We start from the raw sequence: 20,860 nt of genomic DNA on the forward strand, positions 1-20,860 counted from the left end.
TGGCAGGGCAGAAAGAGTCCCCGAGATAGGACAGATTTTTCTTCTGGGCTGAGTGTGTGGCTGGATGGATTGACGATATTGCTGGATGGGTTAGGGGTACCACAGTTGTGGCCCCGTGTGGCAGGTAGGAGTTTAGACAGCTTACAATCCTTTTTCCTTTGTAGAGAGGTGAAGTGAGTAATGTAGATCTCCTGTCTTATTTTAGTGAAGTCCGTTTGTATGGAAGTTGGGTTATTTTATGAGAGTCTCCAGGTTGGAGAGCTCTTTTTTGATGTTTTCCTGTTTGCTGTATAGGATGCTGATCAGGCGGTTCCTTAGTTTCTTTGATAGAGTATGGCATAGTCTCTCACTGTGGTCTGTGTAGTATGTAGATAGCAGTGGATTTTTTACCTTTAGTCCATTTGGTATGATGTCCATCCATTTGCATTTGGAAAGGAAGATATCTGTCTGTATTTGTGCAAGTTTCTTCATGAGGTTGATGGATTTCCACTCCATACGGCTAAATACAGTGCCTTGCGTGGTGTCAAGTATCAGAGGGATAGTCTGTATTTGTATTTGCTATATTCCATAAGGACGTTTCATTGTTTCCGCCTTTAAATTAACTCCCAAAGTAGTCTGTTTCACCAGAACCAGTTATCACTTACCTGCGTTCTTCCCAGAATCTCACACATTCTCAGAAGAAGACTCCATTCCCCACCGTTTGGCTCACCTTTGCCTTTTACCTACCGAAAACACCACCAATCAGAAAGTCTCCTGGACTTTGTCACCATGATGGAAACAGTCAGGGGTCAGGTGGTATCCTATCAAAGAATCTCAAAATGGATCTCAGGCTGTAATTTGCTCTATCGGTTGTCTAATCTTCCTCCTCCTCTTTGGGGGTAAGAGCTCGTTCTACAAGAGCACAAGCAATGTCTTTGGCATTGCTTCAAGAGGTGCCTCTACTTGACATCTGCAAGGCAGCTACATGGAGTTCCAGCCACACATTTATGAGACACTGCCTTGATACAAACAGTCTTTCATTCAGCTCTTCTGTCTACACCCTTGCTTCCTCCTACAATTTGAGTATTGCTTGTCAGTCATCCGCTGTGGAATACACATAGGACCAGCACTGGAAGGAGAGAAAGTTGTTTACCTTATAGTAACTGGAGGTTCTCTGAGATGTACGGTCCCTATCTGTATTCCACTACCTTACCCTACTTCCCCTCTGCTTCAGATCTTCTCTGATTCATGGTAGAGAAGAAACTGGAGAAGCAGCAAGTCCATCCTGCCCTTTTATCTCCTCAGTCAGAAGCACAAGGTGAGCCCGTGCACATATGCAGACCAACAGACAATGCTTTCAGAATGCTCCAACTTGGGGCACATGGAACATATTTGCACCCACAATGGAATACAGATAGGGACCACACATCTCAAAGAACCTCCAGTTCTATAGTACCTTATAGTAGTGCTGTCGATTAATCTCAGTTAACGCATGCGATTAATTAAATAAAATTAATCGCATCCTTAATTGCACTGTTAAACAATATTTATATTAATATACGGAAGAGACAAGAAGGAAAGACTATATTAAATAAGAAAAAAGTTTATTCAAAGTATGAACTGAACAGTATAAGAAAGTTGCCAACCTTATATTACTGTAGGTATTGAACTATAAGGCAGGGCTATCAAACGATTAAAAAAATGAATCGTGATTAATTGCACAATTAAACAAAACTATTTTTATTTAAAGAGTTTTGAATATTTTCTACATTTTCAAATATATTGACTTCAGTTATAAAATAGAAAGTGTACAGTGCTCATTTTATATTATGATTTTTATTACAAATATTTGCACTGTAAAAATGATAAAAGAAATAGTATTTTTCAATTCACCTCATACAAGTACTGTAGTACATTCTCTTTATCAGGAAAGTGCGACTTAAAAATATTTTTTTTTTTGTTACATACCTGCACTCAAAAACAAAACAATGTAAAGCTTTAGAGCCTGTAAGTCTACTCAGTCCTACTTCTTGTTCAGTCAATCACTAAGACAGACAAATGTGTGTACATTTATGTAAGATAATGCTGCCCACTTCTTATTTACAGTGTGACCTGAAAGTGAGAACAGGCATTCACGCAGCAATTTTGTAGCCAGCATTGCAAGGTATTTACATGCCAGATACACTAAACATTTGTATGCCCCATCATGCTTCGGCCACCATTCTAGAGGACATGCTTCCATGCTGATTACTTAAAGTAATGCATTAATTAAATTTGTGACTGAACTCCTTAGAGGAGAATTGTATGTCTCCAGCTCTTTTTTACCCGCATTCTGCCATATATTTCATGTTATAGCAATCTCAGATGATGACCCACCACATATTGTTTGTTTAAGAACACTTTCACTGCAGATTTGACAAAACGCAAAGAAGATACCACCATGAGATTTCTAAAGATAGCTACAGCACTTGACCCAAGGTTTAAGAATCTGAAGTGCCTTCCAAAATCTGAGAGGGACAAGGTATGGGGTATGCTTTCAGAAGTCTTAAAAGAGCAACACTCCGATGCAGAAACTTTGGAACCACCAAAAAAGAAAATCAACCATCTGCTGGTGGTATCTGACTCAGATGTTGAAAATGAACATGCATCACTCCATATTACTTTGGATTGTTATCCAGCAGAACTCGTCATCAGCATGGACACATGTTGTCTGGAATGGTGCTTTAAGTATGAAGGGGCATATGAATCTTTAGCACATTTGGCAAGTAAATATCTTGCAATGCCAGCTGCAGCAGTGCCATGCAAGTTCCTGTTCTGACTTTCAGGTGACATAAAAAAAAAGCGGGCAGCATTATCTCCCACAAATGTGAACACACTTGTTTGTCTGAGCAATTGGCTGAACAAGAAGTTGGACTGAGTGAATGTGTAGGCTCCACAGTGTTACATTGTTTTATTTTTGCGTGCAGTTATTTTTGTACATAATTCTACATTTGTGAGTTCAACTTTCATGATAGAGGTTGTACTACAGTACTTGTAATGGGGGAATTGAAAAATACTATTTTTATAATTTTTACAATGCAAATATTTGTAATAAAAAAGTGAGCACTGTACACTTCATATTCTGTGTTGTAATTGAAATCAATATATTTCAAAATGTAGAAAACACACCAAAATATTTAAATAGTATTTTATTATTAAGAGCGAAACTAATCACGATTAATTTTTTTAATTGCTTGACAGCCTTACATTTACAGTGTAGTACCTATAGTACTGTAAGGTAGGCAACTTCCTTATACTGTTCAGTACATACTTTGAATGAACTCTTTTCTTATTTCATGTAGTCTTTCCTTCTTGTCTCTTCTATTAAAACATTTTTTTTGTGGTGCCAGTAGCTTCTCTTTCTCTTCTTGCATCTTTGTACCTCTCACACACTATTTACTGTTACATTTTAATTTTATATATGTTGTTTTCTTTCCTAGGTGGCATATCTAATTCAACAAAATGTAATTCCTCCATTTTGCAACTTGTTAACAGTAAAAGATGCTCAAGTTGTACAAGTAGTGCTGGATGGACTAAGTAATATATTAAAAATGGCTGAAGATGAAGCGGAGACCATAGCCAATCTTATAGAAGAGTGTGGAGGTATGATTTTTTTGAATAATTACTTGGTGTTACCATTATTATTATAACTAATGGTTGAACATTAACCACAAATATATTCATGGACTTTGCACCGTTTATTACATCTTTGTCTTTTTGTTTAACTGTTTGTATCAAATCTCAATATCAGGTTCACTTAGTGATTTGAGATATTTTAACGTGAACTTTTCTATTTGAAGAAACCTTAAATTGAATATATGTAGTGTATATGACCTAACTAGAAAAATACACTTCACAAATTAGAACATGGAGGGTATCTTTACCTCACAGGCTGCAAACTTAATCAGACTGGATCAAATTATACCCAGATAAATTTTAAAACAAAATATTAAGTGGTAATTTTGTTAATGGCTTTCTGGCATGTTTTTTTTTTTTTTTAAATTGTTAAACAGCTACCAGCCAGTTGGAGCTCTTTTTGAGGAAAAGAAACCATTTTAATATTAAATGTTTTTCATTTAGTCATCACTGCAAGTTCTATGGAAAACTCCTACACTGCAGGTAACTTCAGGAGATAAGAGAGTGTTGCTCCTTGAAATAAGAAATCCAAAGTTCATGGGTGTATGATATGAATAGATGAAGTTCAGGAGGGAATATACTAAAGTAAGAGGTATTTGAGTAACTATATGTTACATTTAAATAAAATAAAATCTCAGAATTTCTTGATATATTTATATATGCCTCTATCTGCTGGATGGATAGATACATATTGGATATATTCTACACAGCTGTTGTACAGTCTAATTCATCACCACAGCATCTGAGCACCTCAAACTATAATCAGTTTTTATTTTCCCCAAATCCCTGGGAAGCTTTTACAGTTGGAGAACTGAGGCATAGGGTGACTTGCCCAAAGTCACACAGGAAGTCTGACAGAGCTGGTAATCAAACCAGATTCTCAGTTTCAATTGAGTGATTTAACTATGATTCTTTCCTAGGGCAGCATAAAACTCTCTGCTACTTCTATCTTCATTTACTACTTGCTTGATAAGTATGATTAGTAGGACACATCTCAGGCTTTTTCTTTGTATCTGACATTCTGCAGTTAAGGGCTTGTCTACACGTGTTAAAGTGAATTAAACTAAACAGGAACAAATGTATTCCAGAGTAAATATACACACATGCAGCTAATCAGGAACAATTCCATGGGTAGACAAGCCTATATATATTTTATTGATTTTATTTATATATATATCCTATGGGGATATGGTAGCCACAAGAGGGAGAAACTGCCTTTTGCCACTCAGTAGATAAAATGGCCAAAAATGTTACTAATGCAGAGTTAAGCTGCCCAGTGGGAGCTCATGTCCTTGCAGAACGTTTAGTTAAGCAGACTTCAGAAAACCAGTAAATATAGCTTTGACTCTGGTCCCCTGGAGCTGGGAATAGCCACTGGGATTTAGCTGCATACTCTGCAGCTGCATTCAGTTTGTGAGTTGTAGCTGTGTTGACTGGTTTAACAGTGGAGGCAATACGTGAGACAGGTTGGAAAGGGTGTGTTTGAGCTGAGGAGATGGGGATTAGTTTGAGAAGCCTCAGAGTTGTGATTGTCATATGAGATCAAAGTTTGCACTCACCTTGTGTATGAGTAATGGAAAGGGGAGAATATGAACCCTGAGGAGCTAGCTGCATCATTTTATTTCAAAATTGTGATAGGTTGTCTTGGGGTACATCTATCCTGGGAAAAAAAGACCCGAGGCATGGCTGCAGCTGGCCCAGGTCAGCTGACTCAGGGTTGGGCTGCAGGGGCTAAAAATTACAGTGTAGATGTTAGGTTTCAGAATAGCAGCCTTGTTAGCCTGTATCCGCAAAAAGAACGTGAGTACTTGTGGCACCTTAGAGACTAACGACAGAGAACATGATCTCTGTATGTGTATATATATATCTTCTTCTATATGTTTCATTCTGTGCATCTGATGAAGTGGGCTGTAGCCCACGAAAGCTTATGCTCAAATAAATTTGTTAGTCTCTAAGGTGCCACAAGTACTTCTGTTCTTTTAGTGTAGATTTTTGGGCTCAGGGACCCTCCCCACTTGTGGAGTCCAAGGGCTTGGGCTCCAGGCTAAGCCCAAACATCTACACAGAAATTTTACAGCCCTGCAAGCCTAAGTCAGTGACTCAGGCCAACCACAGGTGTTTAATTACTTTATAGATGTACCATTTAGGCCACGTCTGCACTGCGAGATAATATCGAATTAGCTAAAATCGGTTTTATAAAACTGATATTATAAATTCGATTTCATGCGGCCACATTAGGCACAGTAATTCGGCGTTGTGCGTCCATGGTCCGAGGCTAACGTCGATTTCTGAAGCGTTGCATTCATTGTGGGTAGCTCTTCCGTAGCTATCCCCATAGTTCCTGCTAGATCTCCCCCGCCCCTTGGAATTCTGGGTTGAATCATTACTATGTCGGCGGTGGTTCTGGGTAAATGGTCGTCATCATCATTCCTTTCCTCCGGGAAAACTATCAGCTACAATCCTTTTCGCGCCGTTTTTTCCCCTGGATGCCCCTGCAGACCCATAGCACGGAACCAATGGGGAGCCCGTTCAGCTTTTTTTTTTTCCTCTGTCCGGTCGCACCGTAATGTGTACTAAGCTGGATGCCACGGAGAGAGAGGCGATACTCACCAGCGCTACAGATCAGCAGCATTAAGCTTGCTTTTGCAATGTTATAAGCAGGAATGGTTCCTCGGGACGTACATTCTTCTACTGTCTACTGTCAGGAGAAAACTGGCAAAATGAAGATGACGGTTATCTCTCCCCCTCTGGATATGTCCGCTGCTTCATGAAGCTGCCACTAGGCTGAAAATCGTGCCGGGGGCACAACGCAAACAGCAAAATATTGGGATTGACTGCACTATGGCGAGTCATTGAGTCAATCCCTCCCTTATGGTTTGCTAAAAATCAGTACAGTCCTGCCTAGAAATAAGGGGGCAAGTGTGTTAGAGGACCAGTGTATCAGGAGCACAGCTGCTCTAATGTCAGTATTCACAGGGCACGCAATGTCGGTCCTGCAACACCCCATCGGTTGTTTCGCTTCCTACCCCCAACCTTCCTGGGCCTACCCTTGGCAGTGTCAGTGTGAAGTCCCGTTACCCTGTTCATATGTGTCATGATGCAAGTTGAAAGAGAGATGAGAGCAGGACTTTGGGGAAGTAAAGAAAACAGAGCACTATGTTAGTGAGATAACAATGAGGGGAGCAGCCTCGTCCGGGGCTATGACAGTCCACAGGGAGTAACAGAATCTTTTGCTTCTACACAGGAAAGGGAGGGGGGTGATGAAGCTCAGCCCCCAGTTGCTACACGCGATGAAGAACGGTTACCGAGCCATCTCTGAGGTATCATCTACTGGAGTAACTGGGAGTCATTCCCATTTTTACCAGGGCGCCCCCGCCAAGCCTCACCTGAAGCCAAGCCAGGAGCACTCACGGGCTGTATGGTCGACGACAGATATCAGTCATATTGTACCACCTCTACTCACCCGGGGAGAGGGAGAGTGAGCGCGATGACTGCTCTTCACTGCTCTGCCAGCACATCGCCGTCTACCAGCACAGACCATTCAGTACACATAGGGTGACATTGAAAGAAGTCAAGAAATGATTTCTTTCCCTTTTCTTTCAACGTGGTGGGGGGGGGGGGGGGAAACGTGAAGGAGCTATTCCCTGAACCACCCAAGACACTGTGTTGAACCTACAGACATTGGGAGCTCAGCCAGAGGAAGAAGCTATACTTTTCAGAGACTGCTTGTGGACTGTGGATAGGCTGGAGTCCTCAGTACCCCTCTGCCCCCTCCATGAGCGTCCATTTGAGTCTCTGGCTTCCCGTTATGCTTGGTCACGCAGCGCTTGTGTATCCTGGAGATTCTTTTTTCCAAACGCTTTGGCATTCGTGTTCTCTGTAACGGAAGCTCTGATACAACAGATTTGTCTCCCCATACAGCGATCAGATCTAGTATCTCCCGTACAGTCCATGTGGAGCTCTTTTTGGATTTGGAGACTGCATCGCCACCCATGCTGATCTGCTGATCAGAGCTCCACGCTGGGCAAACAGGAAATGTAATTAAAAAGTTCGCGGGGCTTTTCCTGTTTACCTGCCCGCTGCATCCGAGTTCAGATTGCTATCCAGAGCGGTCAGTGGTGCACTGTGGGATACCGCCTGGAGGCCAATAACGTTGATTTCTGTCCACACTAACTGTAATCCGATATGTTAATATCGAATTTAGCGCTACTCCTCTTGTCAGGGTGGAGTACAGAAATCGATTTAAAGAGCCCTTTATACCGATCTAAAGGGCGTTGTAGTGTGGACGGGTACAGCGTTAAATCGATTTAACGCTCTTTAAATCGATTTAAATGCGTAGTGTAGACCAGGCCTTAGTAGCAAGGCGCTAGGGGGTGGGGAGAATCTTGACACAGGAATTATCAGCAGTCATGTGGGTTATGAGAGCAGTCTGTGGGTTTACTGATGGGTAAGGACAAGTATAAATTTAGATGTGAAATTTAACAGCCACTTTACACTTACTCACAGGATACAAGTGTGGTACTCTGTCAGAAGTATAGGCTAAGTATTTTACTATAGGGCAGGGTAGCTCCTTTCCCACAAAGTGAAAAGGCAGAGTGCAAATATGTTATGGGTGTTTTTGGGGCATCACCTTAAGAGGGATAGTTAAGGTACGCCCCCCGCATAACCTTAACACTGTCTTTTCTGCCTTTGTGAAGTTTGGGTTCTTTGAGTAATTGTCATAGCCATTGTAAGTGTGCGCACGCCCTGTGCACAGATGTCAGCTGTTGTTGTTTTTCCCCTTTGTAGTATCTGTTGGGGTGGCTTGAGTGCCCTCTGCTGCATTCCATTGTGTGATGGTATAAGAGAGCAGAGCTGTCCCCATCCCTATCCAATCTCATCTTACCACCAGTGATGGTTGGTGCAAATGCAGACTTGATTAATTCAAGTACTTCTCTCATTCTTCTTTGCATATAGTTAGGTTTTTAGTCAATTTTTGATGGGTTTACAGCTAGGTTTCCATTTTTGGTCTCTTGACCCTTTGTACTCTTTCAGTACTGGTACTGGAGGTACCAAGGTTTAAGTCCTGCAAGACTTGTGCAAATCCTGTTCGAGTCAGTTACCTGCATCTGTCCTGCCTGAAATGCTTAGGCATCAGTGACACGTGTCTCATCTGTAAAAGTTTCAAACCCCACTCAAAAAGAGATAAGGAGGCATGGCTTAAGTTCTTGCTTATGGAAGCAGCACTTCAGCCTCCACCAGAGAGGTACACAGGAGTAAAGTGCCCCAAGTACTTCATCTTCATTACGGAGTACCCCAACAGGTGTCTGCAGTTCCTCAGTCCCATTCCCCCGTACCAAAAAAAAAAGACTCAGACCTTTTTTCAGGTTCCACCTCTTCTGCGTTGGTACTGAAGCAATACCAAAGCAGAAACTCCACAAAGCATTTGGGAGTGAGACCACCCTTGGAAAGCTCAACACCTCCCAAGGGAGTCTCACTGCCTCCGGAGTCTGTGCCATGTCTGTCAAGGCCATTCCTTGAAGGACGCTTGCAGACTTAGCAGCCGATGCCAATGCCAATCCCAATCACCCTGGCAGCACATGCAGCTGCAAAAGACTTCCTTAGCCTCTTAGTACTGGTATCGCCAACTGCAGAAGGCTTGCAGCCGGTGCCAGTGCCTGCAGCTTATTCCTCACCACACCTAGATCCTGCGGTACCATTACTCAAACCTCTGTCTTGTTGAGAGGAGAGTCTCCTGTGATTTCTGCCGTACTGTTATCACCGGGCTCAGGCTGTCTCTCATCAGTCCCATCTGCATCAACCCCTAGTTTGTCTCAGGCATTTGACTCTTCCTCAGGCTCAGAAATTACATCCTCTTGTCCAGGACACAGCACATCTCCCCATCAGAGTCTTGCGACCATGGGCTATTCAGCAACCACAGCATTGGGTCCAGGCTCATATCAATGGCCATTCTGGTCACTGTGGAGCCTTCCCCTCCAGCCAGGTCCTCCCCTCAACATTGTTGGACGCAGCCATGGAGGGTGCACCAGAGACACCAGCACAGAAAGCACCATCCCTTGGTACCAAGAATAGTTCCAGGCAGCCTCTCCACCACAAGTTATGGACCAGCCAGCATCTTTGAAAACTTACAGCTACACTGCAGCTGCACCATTGTAAGCTCTCTAGGGGAGCTGCTCTCCCACCACCATAGTGCTGTCCACACCAGCACGTAGGTTGATGTAACTTACATTGCTCAGGGGGTGACTTACTCACACCCCTGAGCGACTTAAGTTATACTGACATAAGTGGTAGTGTGGACATAGCCTTAGACCTCACAAAAGCCAAAGCCTTTCCACCACAAGCCCCATATGAAACCTTACAGGACATAGCGCTCCGAATAAAAGCATACCCTCTCACAACACTACAGAACTGCCTGAGTCTCCTGGGTCATATGGCAGCATGCACCTTTGTAGTTCAGTATGCCAGGCTATGCCTCAGAAAGCTGCAGGCATGGCTAGAATGAATGTTTACTCCGAGTTGTCCCCATGTGGACAAAGTGGATCAGGTGTTAGTGTTAGTTTTGATATCTCTAGATTGGTGGATGGACCCTCTGAAAACTTGTGCGGGGGTTCCTTTTCTCTGCCTGCTACCAACCCGCATGCTAGTCAGAGACATCTCTTCTCTGGGTTGGGGAACTCGTATAGAATCCCCACAGATGCAGGGCCTTTGGTCGCTTCAAGATGTAGAGTCTCACATAAGTGTCAGGGAGTTAAGAGCGGTACGTGAGCCTGTTTGGCCTTCTTTCCCCACATAGTGGGAAAGAATCTATTGATTCTGAGACAATTCAGTGACCCTGTTTTTTGCATAAACAAACCAGGACTAGCATGGTCAAACCAACTCTGCAAGGAGGGAATCTGCCTCTGGGATTTCTGTATAACACACTCAGTTCATCTCAAAGTAGCTTACCTTTCGGGGAAACAGAATGTGGTAGCAGATCGGCTGAGCAGATCCTTCTCTCATCAGCGTAACCAGTCATTACGTCCAGAGATAACCAAGTCCATCTTCCATCTGTGGGGAACTGCTCAAATGGATCTGTTTGCAACAAGAACCAACAGAAAATGCCCTCAGCTCTGTTCCTGGAGAAGGTTCAGCCAAGGTTCACTGACAGATTGCTTTCTCCTATCCTGGAAGAATTTCTTTCCATACACCTTCCCTTCAGTTCCTTTACTGCCCAGAATAGTAGTCAGAATAAAACAAGACCATGCTCACCTCATTCTTATAGCACCGGCATGGCTTTGTCAACACTGATACTTGACTTCTCCTCTAACCCTCCCATTAGATCTAGACTTAATCCCAGGGGACCACAGACATCTGCTCCATCTGAACCTCCAAGCTCTCCCTCTAGCAGTGTGGCTGCTTCGTGGCTGAAGCTTTTTGAAAAATCCTGCTCAAAGGATGACCAAAATGTGCTTCTGAATACCGGAAATCTCTTGACTAGAAACACTTACCTGGCTAAGTGGAAGCACTTCTCCATTTGGTATTGTAGGAAAGGTACATCTTCAAAGCCAGCACCCTGGACCTCATACTAGACCATTTTCTAGATCTGAAGGAGTCTGGCTGTTAACTCTACAAGAGTGCATTTGGCAGCTATTTTGGCCTTCCATGTCTAGATGGATAACAGATCCTGTATGTTCAGACATGTTCCTTTCATCTGCAACGCAGCTTCCTCTTGAGAAGGAACACTTCTCATGATGATGTTTCATTTGGGCAGCCCTCAGGCCTTGCATTTCTTAGTTGCACGGGTTGCATTTCGCATGCATGCCTGTCTTACCCACAGGTAGAGTAATTTCATTAAAATATTCCCGAATTGGGTCTCTCTTATGGCCTGCTGCCATGATAGGTTTTCCCTTCTAGTGAGAGAATGGTATGGTAGATCTCAAATCAATGAAGACTACACTCAGACCTCAAGACTTCTGGAATATGCTGCTCAAACAGTTTCACTTTTGTTTCTGCTGCCTGCCCCTCCCTTCTCAGATTTATCGCCAGACTTCTTCTCTTTGTCCAGCTCTATGCCGCCCCCAACAATATTCTGTTCGCTGAACTTTTTGAAACTTTGCACTTTTAGAGAGAGGTAAGGGATTGACTGTGTGTACACAAATTTGCAGAGGGACGATAGGGTTGAGGTCTGTTATTTCTCACCTCTATTTAAAAACATTTTTGCTGTTAACAAGCGTGTTTATCTCTGGAGACACAAATCCACAGTTTGAGAACTGCAAAACTAAGCATCTCTGATGGTATCTTCTAGACTGAGCACTGAGTTTCATTGGGTAGATAGAAAGATTAACCTAAATAATCTATACAGAAGTCCATATAAGATTGGGTCCCTAATCCATGAACTATTGGAATTCATTTACAAAACTTTTCTTAAACATTCCATGAATATATTGTCTCCTACTATAGAATTAGAATTTATAATCCCTATTCCATGATGAGATAACTTTGAGCTATAATGTCTCTTAATAATGTGCCTTTAGATAGGTTTTTCCCTAAAAAAGCATTTTATCCAAAAAAAAATCTGATTTTTTTTCTAAATCATTGATTTTTATCCACCTTGCCTGAAGGAGATGAATATAGCCTGAAAAATGAGATGTGTGAACGGCTCCACTCACGTCAGCGGGTGTTCTCATCCCCCACTTCACAGTCCAGGAGAGTTTCTGCTGTTGGTCAAGCATGCTCATTCTCATCCCCTCACACCAATGTCAGTAGTGTGTTCTTGATACATACTTCAAACATACCTGTTCTAAACTCCCCACACGAGGGCAGAGCTTCCTCAGATACTGGCTCAGATGGGGTGGTGCTAGGCAGTAGGGCAGGGATCCCCCCCAAGATCCCAGCTCACGTGATGGAAGGGAGGGGGGCTCAGTTCCCACCCCTGAAAGATAAGCTCCCTCCAGAAGCTGGGGCACATGAGGGGGTCAGACCCCCATAGATGGCAGGAATCCCCCAGATCCTGGTGCACATAAAGGGAGGCAGAGAGTGGAGCTTAGACCCTCCAGAGAGGCCTGGGTTGTCCATCCCAGCTCACTAGGTGGGTCAGGGAGTATGTCTCAGACTCCCTAGGCAGGCAAGAGGCCCCAGATCCTGGCACACATGGTGGGATAAGGATCTGGGGGATCTGAGCCCCTCTCCCTATGCACATGTACATGTAGGGCCCTGTCCCTATTCTCCCCTAGCTCCGTGCCACTTATCCTCATGTGTCCCTCACCTGATCCCTCAACCCCTCTAACATCCCCTATCTCCATTTATCCCTGCCCCTTGATGCAGTCTCCAAACCCTCACTCCTCTTCCACTCCCTGTTGCACCATCCCTAAAATGCCCTTCTCCTGCAGGCAACTGTTCACATGTCTAATTTTTTAATAAAAATATTTTGATTACATTCCTTCAAAATAAAGAAAAAGATGCCAACCAACCTTTTCCCAATTTCTGCCCAAGGTGGGATTTGAATTGAGGTTGGCTGAGTTGGTCAGATTTGAAGAACTACTACTACTTATCCCCTTAAGCCATCTAGCTGGTCTAAAATTTTGAGGTCTAACAGTCTTGTTAACTTATCTGGCTGCACTTGTTCACTATAATTAAAGCTACATTTTAGTCACGGGTGTTTTTAGTAAAAGTCATGGGCAGTAAACATAAATTCACAGCCTGTGACCTGTCCATGGCTTTTACTATATACCCCTGACTAAAACTTGGGGAGGAGGGGCAGCCTGGGGCGGGGGGGGCGGGCACCGCAGTTGCTCAGGGGAGGCACCGTGGGTGCTGGGAGAGGGCGCTGCAGATGCTTGGGTGGCGGAGGGCTGGCGGGGCTGGGGCAGCTTCCCTACCTGGCTCCTGAGCTCCACATGCTGCCTCCACTCTGCCCCAAGCCCTGTTTCTGCAGCTCCCATTGTCTGGGAATCGCTGCCAATGGAGCTGTGGGGGTGGTGCCTGCTGACAGAAGCAGCACATGGAGCTAAGAGCTGAGGGAAGGGAGTTCCTGTAGCCCTTGCAGGGAGCCCATCCTAGGTAAGCACTGCCCGCACCTGAGCCCCCCCGCCCCCCCAAACTCTTACTGCTCAGGGGGCAAAGAGGAGGGGCGAGATTGCTCCAGCAGCAGCTGGTGTGCCTGGCCCAGGGACTCCCTGAGCTGTTCTAGTGGCCTGTGGGCCAGGCATACCAGCCGCTGCAGAGGTGACAGAAAGTCATGGAATCTGTGACAAACAAGGAGTCTTAACTATAGTCCATTAGGCACATGAATAGATCCTGAAGAAGAGCTCTGTGGTGCTCAGAAGATTTTCTCTTTCACCAGCAGAAGTTGGTCCATTAAAAGGTATTACCTCACCCACCATGTGTCTCTCTCTCTCATACTTAACCTTGGAATTTGGTTTTGTTATGGATTTACTGACTTCAGTCATGAATATTTCAAAGCACTAAAGAGTAAGATTCAACTACTTACTAAAAGCGTTAAAAGAAACCTCAGTTTTATCTTAATACCAGAACACACACAACCCTTTTGACTGTTTCCTATGACATCTGTGTAATTATACCTTAAAGCCATTTGTCCCTTCAGGATTCCCAATAAAGCAGGGTGCACACTACAGAGCTGGTTATCTTCCATGTAGATTAATATCATGAAATGTAATTGGAAAATATTGTGTCCAGTTCATCCCAGTGACTCTCATTTTAAAAGATTTCCTTATTCGCACTGGTATTTGAGGTGCCTTTGTAGCTAAGATTAACAAAATGAAGTGCGAGTACGATCTGTTGAACCTAAATCATTTTGCAGACTTTTCTCATATTTTTAAATAATAAAAAAAAAAGTATTTGATAATTCACAGTATAGCACATAAGCACCATTAATTTAGAACTTGTATTATCATAATGTGTCTGGAGCAGGTTGTGCTTGGCTGTCAGATATAATACAGCAGAACCCTGTTTATCCAATCTGATTAGGACCAGGGCCAGATCTGATCATCAAAAATCCAGAGAATGGGGAAGTGTGATGGTGCAGCAGCATCTAGTGGCCACAAGAGAGATCATCCACTTCTGGCCCTGGAGTCCTGTTCAGTTAATGTGGATAGCCTAAAAGAGGGTCAGATAAATGAGATTGTTATATTTTAATGCTTGATTTAATTCCATCTCTTAAAGGGCTGGAGAAAATTGAACAGCTACAAAATCATGAAAATGAAGACATCTACAAACTGGCTTATGAGATCATTGATCAATTCTTCTCTTCAGATGATGTAAGTATATAGTAGCAGTGAAATCTATTCTGCTTTCAGTCATTTAATCTGTGCTTACAAACATGGTTAAGGAGATAATTACAAGAGTTCTTAAATCTGTGAGCATTATAGCATTCTTTGTGGTTGTCTCTGAGTAACATAATATCAGGTTATGCAATTTTATTATTCTGCTACCAAAGAACATATTCCCAAAGCTGCAGTATTCTCTCAGGTGATACAAATAAATGATTCATACTCTAAAGCAAAACATCTTACTGAAATTATAATCTTTTCTGTCTTTATCAATAAAATAGAGTAAAAAGAGAGACATTAATGTTGACAGCAAGAAAAACAAAATTGGTAAAACCAAATTAGCAGGCTTGATACCTTCAAAAATCCCTATTTAACTTTATTCAGCAGCCATTTAAGAAGTGAAATCACAGGCTAGAATTAGAGAGTATAGTATATGAAATGTCTGATACTCACCTAATAAAACAAAAACCAGTACAGTACATGAACACTATTTAATCCAGATTCATTTGGACATCCAAAGTAATACTAACTTAAACACACACATGCTAAAACAATGTTATAATATCAAAAATACCAAAGACATTGCTGGGTAGTTCAGTCAGCTTGAGAATAGTCTGGTGGTGGTCTCATTTTAGAAGTATTCAAATATGTGCTGCCTTCTGTGCTGTAATGTCCACATTACTATTTTTAGTGTGCTAACTGAAGCAGAACTAGCACGTCTGTCTATCCGGGGTGCCCTCTCAATTTCGATGATTCTTCTCTTGTCCAGATAGTGTTGCTACATCCTCTCTGTCATTAAGTTTGTAATTCATATTTGAATTCATAAAGTGCTTCAGGGTGATTCAGGGTGAAAGGTATGTAAATATAGTGTTGCTGATTGTGGATCATATGTCAAGTATCAGAGGGGTAGCCGTGTTAGTCTGGATCTGTAAAAGCAGCAGAGAATCCTGTGGCACCTTATAGACTAACAGACGTTTTGGAGCGTGAGCTCGTGGGTGAAATACCACTCGAGATCCGGACGCAGTAGTGGAATTCTAGGGGGCGGATATATATGTTGCTAGGCAAGCAAGGCGTAGAGATAACGAGGTTCGTTTCAATCAGGGAGGAGATGAGGCCACTTTTGGTTCTGCAGTAGAGTTGTTGAAAACCAGTAGGGAAGGATAGAAACTGGTTCTGTACTGGCAAGCCCATTCCACAGTCTTTTTTTAGCGCAAGCTGATGGTTGTCAAAAATTTGCAGATGGAATGAGCTCAGCAGTTTCTCTTTCAAAGGTTCTGTCCTGAAGTTTTTTGCCTGCGGATTGGGGGCCACCTAAGGTCTGCTATTAGTGTGGGCCAGGGAGTGGAGTGCTTCTCCTACAGGTTTTTTGTTTTAGAAACAAAATATCCATTCCTGATTTATCTGATTTGTTCCCATTTATCCCTTTCCGGTGACTGTTCCCAGTTTGGGCGACTGTACATAGCAGAGGAGGACCATTTTGGCTGGGCATAATGATGGCGTAGAATTACATTTGGTTGGAGAGGTGACTGAACCCAGTGATTTATGGGCTGGATCTGGTTAAGGTCCTTGTGGTGTGCTGGTGTAGGATATGTGGGCAGAGTTTGGCATCGAGGTTTTGTGCTGGATTGGGTTTTCCTGGGAGGCCTAGAGTTTACTATGGTACGTGTTGCAGTTGCTGGTGAGAATACGTTTCGGTTGGCAGATTGTTCTGTGGGGAAACCCAAGGGGGATTTGCCTGCCGAGTACAACCGATCTCTCTAAACCCTTCAAGCATAGGAATCAACACCTAAACAAAAATCTCCACCAAGCCATATCTCAAAACTTATAATACCGCGCACGAGGAAATTAGTATAATAATTCCAACAGAGCAGACGTTGTCACCCAGAAAGCCTCCTACTGCACAGACAAACAAGGAAGAAACCAAGCCGGATCCCTGGCCATCACATCAGCCCCAGCTAACCCCTCCAAACGCCATCCATCAGGGATCTACAACCATCACTGGAAATGAATCCCACACTTTCACAGTCTGGGTGGCAGGCCAATCCTTGCCACACAGACAACCCTGCCAACCTGAAACGTATTCTCACCAGCAACTGCACACGCATAGCCATAGTACTCTAGCTCAGGAACCAATCCGTGCACAATACTCGATGCCAACTCTGCCACAATTACACAGCGGACACCAATCAGCGAGGACCTAACCACGATCCAGCCATACCATCACTGGTTCATTCACCTGCAGCGTCCACGCAATGGTGAATCCTGGTGTAGAACGGCATCATATGCCGAGCAATGCGGCTAGCTGGCTATGTACAGGTCGGGCCCAGACTGGACGGAAGTCACTACATGAAAAGGATAGAATGGACACAAAGTCAGTATATCAGGAATGGCTAATGGGATCAAAGAACCTGTAGGGTAGAGCACTTCAACCTCTGGCCACACTATAGGCAGACTTAAGGTGGCCATCTGCAGCAAAAGAAACTTAGGACCAGACTGTGATAAGAAGAAACTGCTGAGCTTCAGTTCATCTGCAAATTTGACACCATCGCTCTGGACACAAAGACTGTGAAATGGCTTGCCAGGTTAACAGCAACCAGTTCCTCCTATCCTTGGTTTTCACACCTCTACTGCAGAACAAGGGCCTCATCGCTCCCTGATTGAACTTAACCTCGTTATCTCTAGCTTGCTTGCTAGCATATATATACCTGCCCCTGGAAATTTCCACTACCTGCGTCTGACGAAGTGGGTATTCACCTACGAAAGCTCACGCTCCAAAACGTCTGTTAGTCTATAAGGTGCCACAGGATTCTCTGTGGATCATATGGTGTCAGACTACTACAAATAGGCAAAATCAGCATCTATAATTTAGCTTTATTTTTTAAAAAATTAATCTAGTTTGACAAGCATTAGAATCATTCTATGATGTAAAACTTGTTTCAACTAGTATTTGTCTTATCTGTACCCATTCAAAGTATTTTTTTGTTTTTTATAGATTGATGAAGATCCTAGCCTTGTTCCAGAGGCAATACAAGGTGGAACATTTGGTTTCAATTCATCTGCCAATGTACCAGCAGAGGGGTTCCAGTTTTAGAGTGATATTTTGGCAGTTAGGTACAATGCAGCACTGAATAAAAAATGGTTTGACCCATCAATCTTGGCTCATGGGATCCGCTGCTGCATTAAATCGGGAAAGAAAATGTGAAGATTTCATTTGGAATCACAGAAAAGCCCAAATGAAGTCAAGATGGCGAGTGGGTGCGAGTGAGAATGAGTGGCAAAATGTAATGAAAAACTTCACTGAATGCTTATTTAGATTGTTCAAAGAAAAAGGGCTACAGGTCAAAGATCGTCAGTGCCTGAGAAGGAACAATGACTTACTAGAGCAATTGGGGGGGGGGAATGCAGTACTATTATCATCAAGCTTTGTAAGCATAAAAGAGAATAGGATGCCCATATAAGTCCAAGGAGAATGAGCCCAGGCCTTGCTATGAAGCACCGTGTGAATGGACAACATTGAATGAATGTCTGGACTCAGCTGTGGAGCCAGACTCAAGTTTCAAACCTGGGGCTCTTCACTCATGAAGCAGACTCCTAGTCCTGGAGTGGCGTGTGTACGAGAGTATGGTTGTGATGCTGTATGTGAACGCATGCAAGCTTGATTCGCCTTCAGGGGGCTGATAATAAACCTAGCAAATTATCAAAATGAGTTCATAAGTGTTAACTTACACTGGACACACAAATAAAGACCGGTTTAGCAGCAGACTCTGGTTTACTCCTGCAGCCTGTTTTATTTTCTTTTTTCCCTGTTTCTTTTAGTTATTTTTAATTTCTTTCCTGTATGGCTTATTAGTTGCTTGTAAAGTCAGAATTTTCAGGAAGGCTTCCCTGTGCATTTGCACCAGATGAATGTTTGATGTTATGAAAAGCTTTCCATATCATCAGAACAAATTTGTGTAGATTTTTGCATGAAAAAACATACATTTCCCTCCAAATAGACTGTGTTGCAGTACATCAGTTGCCATAATAGTAGAAAACAGTAAAATGTGGTAATAAATTCATCATCCTTTTCATTTTCAAAGATAACATAATGATCTCTTTGCATGTGGTAATCTACAGCATAGCTCATTTTTAGATTTTGTTGAGTCCTGTAACCAAATGTTTCCTTTGTGGTAGAATACCGTGCTGTTGAATGTTACTTGTTTTCAAACTTTGTTTTCTATGAAAATGATATGGAAACTTCTAAAAATGAAATTTGGTGCATATGTACTGCTGAATAAAGACTGAAGAAGAGGTGTGAATAGATGTACAAATCCAAGTCCTGGTTTGAACACCTTTAATAATATGCCTAATCTGTCCAATTGTTTTAGACTCTTTTTATCTTAGATGTAGGCAGCCATGAACAATCTATTTTGAGCCACTTTAGAGAGAAAACTTTGTATTTTTAAAACTTGCATAAAAAACATGTAAGTGTTTTTATAATTGGAGTAATGCCTCAGTTTTGAGGTTCTGCACACTAAATTAAAGGTGACATTACAAATGTATACAAAAAGGAGAACTCTTTATAAGGTGGCTCATTGTAGGAAATGCTGTGCCTTCCCCTTTGAGCACAAGTGTTGCATGAACAACAGTTTGCTATAATAAAACATACCAGATTAGTCACCATTAGCATCTATATCTACCTTGTGTTTTAAAATCAACTGGCAATTCTGAAACACTGTAGAATGGATAAAGATTATTTTGTGATCATAACTCTTTGTTGGACTAGAGTATTTTTACAGCATTCCTTGTCATCAGAAACATGGTTAAAGTTTAAAACTAGAAGCAGCAGAAAACTAGCTTGTGAAATTTATCTAAGTAGAGTGCAGGCTAGGCTGTCTTGGGGAAATAAACATTAAACCTTTAAAACAGTGTTGTATTATTTTGGTGTGTGTCTTTTTGTGTAAATTCAGATTGTAGTGAAGTTAAAAAGCATTTGTGTACACAAGCAGGCAAAAAATGGTTGGTTTAACAAAATGTTCATATTAACTGTTACTTCCATACCCTTTTAACCCTTTAATGTGTTTCAGACATACCTCTCAACCTGCCAAAGGCCCAAATATGGGATGCAATGTGAGAGACAGACCCAAAGCGAAGAATATGAACTGTTATTCATATAGGGAACTTGAAAATGTAAATAGCTTTCTACAACTTCACCTCCCTGTTTCTTGATATCTAATAAAAATATGCAATAAGTGAGAAGACACAATTTGTATAGAACATAAATAGGTTCAGGACTAAAATGAGTGATGCTTGAAATGAGGAACATTTCAGAGGAAGTTATGGCTTCAGCACCAACATGAGATGTTTTGCTAACATTGAGCAGAATTGCATCTTAAGCAATTATACTGCACCTATATTATCTCTTTTTTACTTCCCCAAAAAGCACAATTTGACTTTTGAGTTTTCATACAGTCCTTTTCACAAGTAGCTCTAAAATCCTTTACGAAGTAAGGGAAGGCATGCATCCTTATAGTTTTACAGATGGGGAAACTGAAGTATAGAATGACTTGCCTAATCTCACGCCATGTTGGTAGCAGAACTGCGAGTAGAATCCAGGTTTACTGACTTGAAGACTAGTCCCCTGTTCATTGGACAATGTGCCTCCTTGGTTTAGTGTTGCAGATTCAGCGTGGTTGCCATATCTTTTACCTGTAGAGGCATCTTCATTTACTGCCTCTATTCTATTGAAAAATCCCAGTGTAATGATCACCTAAATGAGTTCAGATCATAATGGTGGGACTTGGATTAAATCTCTTCACATTTTTAAATATTTTTTTTTGTTAAAACTTTTGTATTCCTAATTGTTGAGCTTATACAATGTAGCAATGTAGTTAAGCTCCAGGAAAATGTACTTTTAAGTTACAGTATTCACCTTTATGCCCCTGGAGCAAAATATGTTC

The 20,860-nt window shown here is 42.3% G+C and overlaps 1 protein-coding gene across 2 annotated transcripts in view; it reads left to right on the forward strand.

The window, feature by feature from the left end:
- The window catches only part of KPNA4 (karyopherin subunit alpha 4), a 65,303-nt gene extending 45,475 nt beyond the window's left edge, over positions 1-19,828 (forward strand). For both annotated transcript variants that reach the window (XM_032764834.2, XM_032764835.2), the window contains exons 15-17: positions 3,459-3,621; positions 14,815-14,909; positions 17,914-19,828. In XM_032764834.2, coding sequence (XP_032620725.1) covers positions 3,459-3,621; positions 14,815-14,909; positions 17,914-18,012 — 357 coding nt within the window. In that variant the 3' untranslated portion in view covers positions 18,013-19,828. The remainder of the gene's footprint in view (positions 1-3,458; positions 3,622-14,814; positions 14,910-17,913) is intronic.
- The last annotated feature ends 1,032 nt before the right edge of the window (positions 19,829-20,860 follow it).

Source organism: Chelonoidis abingdonii, chromosome 8 (genome assembly GCF_003597395.2).
Source record: "Chelonoidis abingdonii isolate Lonesome George chromosome 8, CheloAbing_2.0, whole genome shotgun sequence".
NCBI classification, from domain to species: domain Eukaryota; kingdom Metazoa; phylum Chordata; order Testudines; family Testudinidae; genus Chelonoidis; species Chelonoidis abingdonii.